The 9,094-nt window shown below is 37.0% G+C and overlaps 1 protein-coding gene across 1 annotated transcript in view; it reads right to left on the reverse strand.

Annotated features, from left to right (window-relative positions):
• The window catches only part of LOC123667762, a 119,437-nt gene extending 117,795 nt beyond the window's left edge, over window positions 1-1,642 (reverse strand). The window contains exon 1 of the mRNA XM_045601601.1: window positions 1,233-1,642. Within this exon, the coding sequence (XP_045457557.1) occupies window positions 1,233-1,385 (153 nt within the window). The 5' untranslated portion in view covers window positions 1,386-1,642. The remainder of the gene's footprint in view (window positions 1-1,232) is intronic.
• Window positions 1,643-9,094: the final 7,452 nt, after the last annotated feature.

Genomic DNA, 9,094 nt, shown 5'->3' on the forward strand with positions numbered 1-9,094 from the left:
TCATGTGTAACATTGAGAAGATTGAGTAAGCAATTGTATTGTTTAAAAAATCACATAATTACACAATTGAGTAATGAATTATTAATGATCATTAGAAATATTACAAAGCTTTGCAATAGCATTATAAAATAATTTTCAGCAAATAAGCAGTGACAATAGTTTTAAAATTTTTAAGCAGTGACAATAGTTTTAAAATTTTAGCTAGGTATATGTCGTTGACGTTCAATTCAATTCTTTAATTACTAAACCAGTCAACTTGTACAATAACTTTAATATAATTTTTCTACTTACATATATAAACATACTCTATCAAATGTTTTTTTTTACTATAAATTTTTAGTTCAAATTGTTTTTTCTTTTAAATTAACTCATTAAAAACTTATTTAAATATAAAGTTTTAGTCATTAAATAAATTTTGAAATAGTAAAGAATAAATTAAAATAATAGAATAAAGAATGACAAGGTGTTAAAATTAATGTCCGGCATTTGCTGTCCTTCATATTTGAGACTTTATTACCACAAAATAATTGGCATTTATTTACTTTAGAATTAGAATATTTGATAAAACGTAATTTTAATATTTTATATATACAACATATTGTTAATTTTGATTTCAATTAATTATACATAAATTTATTAATAAAAAATATAAATGAAATATATTAAGTAATAAAAAGTTATTCTGTATATATAGTAAAGATAATCTCTATTATAAGTAAATATTATCATTTATTTAAATAAAGAGTCAGAAGTGTAATTTGTCAATCAGCGCGTACCGGCGTACGAGATTGTTTGTAAACAAATAACATATGATCCGGTGACCGGCGATGGATTTTTAATTTTTTTTTTATTTTCTACATATATTCCAAAGACTTGCCGCAAAATATCATGCCTGAGCGTAACGAGTACGGCGAGAAAACGGCAAATGAGTGAGCTATGGGATCGCTGGGGTCCTACAAGAACACCATGCGGTATTATCGCGCCAAATTTTGACAACACTATAATAATGTTATTAGGGCCCATTGGAACGATTTTATCTCCTTATAAAAACGTAAAAACAAAGTATAAATAAAATTTCTAGGTACACAGTAAACCCAAAGCAATAAATTCGCTTAGAACCCTCTAATAAGAATAAATATACCGCCCCTAGCGGTAGGAATACGAAACTGAAACATGATGGCCGACACACAGTAGTTTTGATGACTTAACACCTAAATGCGCAAAATACTCACACTTTCCTCCTCTTTTTCCATACCAGAGGGCATTTGAGGTACAGCACGATTAATCGCCGAGTAGTCCGGTAAATCCGGAAGCTCCTCGGCGAGATATATGGGCATTGGTTTCGACGCATCCAGGGCCCTCGCCCTAAACGAGAGCTTCGACATTTTGTTGACAGAACAAAACACGCTAGCGTCGACACAAAAATGCACTTATAAAACACTTTATATCTCCTCCAGGAGGTCCCAAAGGACCGTAAACTGCACTTTGCACACTCTAGTTCGTTCCCATGGTTAATTTTTGCACGCACTCAGTCACAATTAATGAAAAACAATAACGAAACTTTACATATTGAGCGTACTTTACAGAAAGCCATCATGGCGGCTTTCCGTTTGGCGGACGACCATGACCAACTTCCACCTAGTGCGACGTGCGCGGGAAGGAAACACGCGGGAACAAATCTAACATTTTTATATCTCTTTATAAGTTATACATAACAAAATTACTCGAATTTGTCGTAAACAAAATATTATAAAATAAAAATAATTATTTAGTTATGTTTACAATATTTATTCGATTATTTAAAAATAATCAAAAATAAAAATATGAAAATTACGTCGGAGGTTGGTTGTCAAACCATAGACTGCATGTTATTTTCTTTAATAGCCATTCCATTTAACGGAATTACTATAATAGAAAAAATTACTTATTTCAAACATGTTAATTTTATTTATATTTCAAAGTTCTTTTTGATAATTTTATAGGGATACACGATTGTATAACTTACATTTTTGTAGAAAGTTGTGATTTGACGTTTTTTCGTTAAATTAATTTGAAATTAAAATTATTTTTTTACGTTATTTAAAATTATGTCTATAAAATCTTAAATCTTAATATTAATTAAAAAATAAATATAATAAAGATATCTATATTCGAATTTTTTTCTATAACTTCGATTTTAAGAGTATGTTAAAAATTATTCAAAAGTATATTTAATAAATTAAATAAATAAATGGAATTCTACAACCTTCGTAAGTTCTGTATGTGTATCATTGTTAAAATGTTACCATATCAAAAATAAGGATTGAATGATATTTTCAAAGAGCAACACGGAGGGGAGTAGCCATAGCTTTTTTTACCGATACAAAACTATCTGTCATTTTTTACGGTGGGAAAATCAGACACACGCACACTTTATCTTATTCCCACACAAAAATAATCGTGTGTCACTACGAAACTCACACATACTAAATTAAAAACACACTTACATTTATCACACACGGATAGGTATATTCTATGTTATTACAGTATAATGACATTCCGCAACTACACTGTCAGTCAGTCAGTTCAGCCTATTACAGTCCACTGCTGGACATAGGCCTCCCCAAGTTCGCACCAGACATCCCGGTTTTCCGTAATCCTCATCCAGCCTTCACCGGCAATCTTACATAGATCATCGGTTCAACGGGCTGGAGGCTTACTGCCGTGGTCATAACAACTGTCGATACGCATTATCGATAAATTCAAGTACTCGGTTAGGAAAATTAGGTTTTTAAAGTGATACAAAGGTAATGTGTTATTGTAAACATGAACTTTATTTATTATGTACTACAACAATTGTCATGTCCAAAATAAACTAAATGTTTATATCATTTTTAAAACCAGTGATGTAGTTGATGTAGTGAGTTGTATCTATTACTGGCTTTTAAAATGGATTCATTATCATCATCATTATTTCAGCCTATTGCAGTCCACTGTTGGACATAGGCCTCCACAAGCTCGCGCCAAAAAGAGCGTGAGCTTTTGTGTGTTGCCCATAATGACTACGCTGGGCAGGCGGTTTGGTGACCGCAGGGCTGGCTTTGTTGCACCGAAGACGCTGCTGTCCGTCTTCGGTCTGTGTATTTCAAAGCCAACGGTTAGATGGTTACCCCGCCATCGGTCGGCTTTATAAGTTCCAAGGTGGTAGTGGAAATGTGTTATCCCTAAGTCACCTCTTACGACACCCACGGGAAGAGATAGGGTGGCTATATTCTTTAATGCCGTAGCCACACAGTATGCAGCATTAAAAATGGATTAGTTTTGTACAAATCTGACGAATACATTTTTGTTATGAATATATTTTTCCATTATTAATCTGGACAGTTCCATACTTAAAAGTCAGAATTGTATTAAAATTATTTGAGCAATTGACACTATTTCTTGTGGGTGTCCAGGTTAGTCTGTTATTACAATTTTTTTTCCATGTATTCCTTGAATTTGGATTTTTAGGAAACCTGTAAAAATTAATATAAAGCATTGTGGTCGAAGTTCACACTAAGTAATTCTAGTAAAATGTGTTCATACTCGTAAGTAATGTATTCTATTTAACAAGCTGTACCCACGGTTTCGTCCGCGTGGAATTTAGCAAAAAGTTATTGTTCAGTAAACAAAGTTATAAAGAAAATCTAAAATAAAAGTAGCCTGACTTACTTTATATTACATAACAATCAGCCTGTGAAAGTCCCGTCAAAATTGGCCCTGCCGTTTCACAAACAAACAAACAGACAGTCAAAAACTTATAAATGTTATTTTTTTATATTATGTACCGTGTATACATCGATCTGCATTTAGTCAAAAGTGGTTATTTTAATATTTCAAACAGACGCTCGCTCGCTTGACGACGCTATTATAAAACTATGTATATTAAAATTACGCTCAAAATGTTATATTATAAATAAATCAGAATCTCAAAAATGTCTGTCTCCTCCTTTGCCTTTGCCATTTTTATCAATAACTATCTACAAACAAACCGGTAACAATACTATCGCTCGGCGACAGCAACTTGTCGGAAAAACACTCAGATCAGTCACTTGACTGATCCGCATATTGTATGAGGGTGAGCGGTCTGTGTTGGTAAACAAATCCGAAACAACACGACTGATAACATTTGTAATTTTTACCTTTAAAAAAGGTTTAAAAGAAGTATACAATAATAATGTGATTAAAAATACTTACATATGAAAGGTAGCGCCATCTTTTAGTAAATTTAACGTGGCAGATATCTTTTTGCAAAAAACAGAACAATTTGGTATTTTTTGAAGGACGTTGACTCAATCGCACAACTAGATTTAGTCTAGTGATTAGTGCGGCTGCAACTAGTTTTATTGTTCGCGTAGGATCATTTAGACTTATACTTTGACAGAGGGGAGCGCCTGTGTATGGCTACTCCCCTCCATGTTGCTCTACGTATATTTTAAATTAATTTATATATAGTACTATTACATATTTACAATTCACAACTTAAGGACTAAATATTTGTAGATAATTTTGGTATTATATTTATTTTTATTTAAATTTAAAATATAATAAAAAAAAAATCATTTTAGGACTCTAGTTAGTGGTTTCAGGCTTAGCACTATTGAGCCTGAATATAAACGTGTAAATATTTGTTACTATTTCTTAAATTTACCTTACATGTTTTTTTTTTTCTCATTATTTGTAATTGTAACTGACTTGATCATGACTTGAGAGACATATTTTAGGTAAATTATGATCATATCTTAATTGATTGATGGGTTTAATGACTCATTGTTGATTTTGGGACTTAATGCCATTTGTTTTTTAATCAAATTTAAAGGCCTTATCGCAAGAGCGATTATGACGCTCTGGTTAGAAGACTTAGATTATTACATATGTACACAACTTAAGTTCTCATATCCACCAACTTATATAACATTCGGGCCAAGTCTGAGAGTGCCAAAGCCAAAATACTATTACATCTATCATCCAAGTCATTAATAAAAATACATCTAATATGTACGATTTTATTTTTGTGTACCCACACATTAGGAATTCTAAACATTTTTGAATATCATATCAAAAATTGACCGCTCCAGCGGGAATCGAACCCGCGTCTCCGACTGACCGTGTCGGCGCTCTAGCCAATTAAGCTATGGAACGATGTACCCGCTAGAGCGAAATTTTTGATATGATGATTTTTATTTTCGGTTTAAGCGAACCGTGGCGCCGTCTATAGTGAGTTCTTTACAGAGACCCGTAACTATTCAAAGTTTCATATTACAATGAAAATCTTTGACAGGAGACGACACCATGCTATTTTTAATATGTACGATTTTATTTTTGTGTACCCACACATTATGTGTACACTATAGACGGCGCCACGGTTCGCTTAAACCGAAAATAAAAATCATCATATCAAAAATTTCGCTCTAGCGGGTACATCGTTCCATAGCTTAATTGGCTAGAGCGCCGACACGGTCAGTCGGAGACGCGGGTTCGATTCCCGCTGGAGCGGTCAATTTTTGATATGATATTCAAAAATGTTTAAAAATACATCTGTCTCTGATGTCGTTGTTCCGGGCACATTCCATCTATATGTGGTAGAAATCTCAACAACATTACAGACGGAGCAATTCGGAGATGTAATTTTCCGCACTAGAAATAAGAATTTATTGCATGGGATGTGTCCGGAACGAAGCCTCAGTGCTGTTACAGTTTCTGTCCTACTCAAAGATGATTTATCAATCCATGGGGGTCGTGCAGGATGTGATTGGATCGTGCGATACCATATACCTTTTTCCTTAGATCTTTAGTTAAAATATTCTTTAAATAGGTCATCAAATTGAAGTCTAAGTGTATATATATCGGGTTCGATCCTCGCATATGACAAACATTTGTATTGGCCATACAGGTGTTTGTCGTGGTCTGGGTGTTGGTGCAGTCCTTGTGGGTCTCCCCACCGTGCCTCGGAGAGCACGTTAAGCCGTCGGTCCCGGTTGTTATTGTAATATAACGGTCGATCGACGCATCGATTGTCGCGCTCGATGACCGCGTCAGTCGTGAATAAACGGTGTCACTGACAACTCGCTGTCCTTTTATTTAAAAAACATTTCATTGGCGAACGAGGATTAATTTATTAAAATGTCGATCGGAAAGTTATCGGAGTTCAACATAACATCGGGAAATTGGTCGATGTACATTGAAAGAACAGAAATGTTTTTCAAAGTTAACGCGGTTAAAGAAGACTTATGGCTACCCACTTTAATTGCGGCGATGGGCGATGAAACGTACGAGTTACTAAGTAATTTGACGAGTCCCGAAAAACCGAGCACCAAGACTTACGCAGCGGTGGTGAAGCTGATGGGTGACCACTTACAGCCGAAACCATCTTTTATGGCAGAGCGATTTCGATTCCGCCAAAGAAGGCAAAATGCGGGTGAATCAGTTTTGCAATATATTTCGGAACTAAAAAAAATGTCAAGATTTTGTGACTTTGGGACGGTATTAGAAGAGAATATGCGGGATCAGCTGGTATGTGGTCTTCGAAGCGAAGCTACTAGACAACGTTTATTCGCCGAAGACAGCTTACAATACGCGAAGGCAGTCAAAATTGCCTCAGCCATGGAAGCGGCGGAAAGGGATGCCGCAGCAGTGGAGCAGACAAGCGGCAGTGGCAGTGTGAGCAGCGAGGGCGTGGCGGATTCCGTGCATGCGGTGCAGGTGGCCACGCGGAATAGCCGAGGCGGACGTGGCCGGGGCGGCCTACGGGGCTCAGCGGCGGTGCGACGAGAGAAAGAAATAAACAGTAATTGTGCGGCTTGTGGATCTACGGATCATATAAGTGTTGGGTGTCGGTACAACCGGTTCATCTGTAGTAGATGTGGACAGAGGGGACATTTACGTCGTGTATGCCCGGTACGGTCAGGTGGCATCTCTCGGCGAGAAGGGCTTCCAAACAATAGCATGGTTGCTGGCTTCGCGGACGACAGAGTGCACCGATCGGAGGTGCTAGGGGTGGACGAACCTCCTTTATCGGACGACGAGGTCGAGCCGGTCGTAGAAGATCTACATCAACTTAGTCTTAACAGTTACAAGCCGGTGAGTTTAAAAATATGTATAGATGGTATCGTTTTACCTATGGAAATAGATACTGGATCATTAGTATCATGTATTAGTAAAAATACTTATGATAAATATTTTAAAAGTAGGTATTTAGAGAAATCAAATATGTTATTTAAATTTTATGATGGTTCTACGATTAGACCCCTAGGGGTGATCAAGCCACTCGTCAAATATAAAAAAATAAGTAAAATTGTAGAATTATTTGTAATTGAGGGTGGCACCACTTCGTTATTGGGAAGACAGTGGCTTTCGGAATTTTACATAAAAATACCATCATATAAACACGTAGAAAATATGAATGTAATTAATGCGGAAAATAATTTTAATCATTCTATTAATGTATTACTCGACAGATTTAAGGAGTTATTCTCGGAGGGACTGGGACGGTTCACGGGCGGTAAGGCTCAGCTGCGGGTGCGCGAGGGGGCGACGCCGGTATTTTGCCGCGCGCGGCCCGTGCCGTACGCGCTGCGCGAGCGGGTCGAGGCGGAGCTGGCGGGCATGCTGCGCGCGGGCGTCATCGAGCCCGTTGACAGCGCGGACTGGGCTACCCCACTGGTACCGGTACGTAAGGCGGATGGTGGACTCCGTATATGTGCTGATTATAAAGTTACTTTAAATCCGTTTCTGTTGGTCGATAAATATCCGTTACCGCGAATTAATGACTTGCTTGTGAAATTAAATGGTGCTAAAATATTTACGAAAATTGATCTTTCACAAGCCTATAATCAAATAGAGTTACATGACCCCGATAATTTGACAGTTATTAACACTCACAAAGGACTTTTCAAGTACAAACGATTAGTATATGGATTGTCTTCGAGTCCTGGAATCTTTCAGCGAATTATGACTAATCTTTTGAACGATATTCCGGGAGTAGAAGTTTTTATTGATGATATAATAATCGGTTCTCCTGATACTCGGGAACATTTAATAACTTTAAAACGTGTTTTAGAGCGGTTACGAAATAACGGAATGAAACTTAAAAAAAGTAAATGCCTATTTATGACAAGTGAGGTTAAATATCTAGGTTTTATTATTTCAGCCGAGGGTATTAAAGTGGATCCGGAAAGGGTGGAGGGAATAGTAAATATACCTCGCCCGGTTAATATTACGGACTTAAGGGCCTTTCTAGGCACTATTAATTTTTACGCAAAATTTGTTAAAAATTTAAGTACTATATTAGCACCACTGTACCACTTACTGAGAAAGGGAGTAAATTGGATATGGAATGATGAGTGTGAAGTAGCATTCCGGACAATTAAGTCAATTTTAGTTGGTGCGGATGTTCTAGCGCACTACAATCCGGAAGCGCCTTTGTTTTTAACGTGCGACGCGAGCGCGCGAGGTATAGGCGGTGTGCTCACGCAAACTGACACGCGAGTCGCTCGCTCGGGCGAGTCGGCGCGGGAGCGGCCGGTCGTATACGTATCGCGAGCGTTAACGGCTGCCGAGAAACATTACTCTCAAATTGAACGTGAGGCTTTAGCAATAGTATTTTGCTTTGAAAAATTGCATCAGTACCTGTACGGCAGGCGCTTTACACTGCGTACCGACCATAAACCTTTGGTAACTATATTTGGGCCGAAACAAGGAATTCCGTCGATGGCTGCAAGTCGGTTACAACGGTGGGCTATTAAATTATCGGCATATACCTATGAGATTGAGTACGTTACATCAAAACAAAACGGCGCTGACGGTTTATCTCGATTGCCAGCAAGCTTTAAAAATAAAAATAAAAATATTTTTAAAATTCCGGAACAATCTCACTTACACTTTGCACATAATGCTTTATTATTAGATTATAATGAAATTAAAAAACAGACTTGCCGGGACCCACTACTGGGTCGTGTTCTCACTTATATTCGTGACGAGTGGCCTCCACATAATGAGATGCTGCCTCTCAACCCTTACTTTAATTGTAAAAAAGAGTTGTATGAGGAGTTAGGTTGCGTGATGTGGGGCCATAGAA

This window comes from Melitaea cinxia, chromosome 29 (assembly GCF_905220565.1).
Source record: "Melitaea cinxia chromosome 29, ilMelCinx1.1, whole genome shotgun sequence".
Lineage (NCBI taxonomy): Eukaryota > Metazoa > Arthropoda > Insecta > Lepidoptera > Nymphalidae > Melitaea > Melitaea cinxia.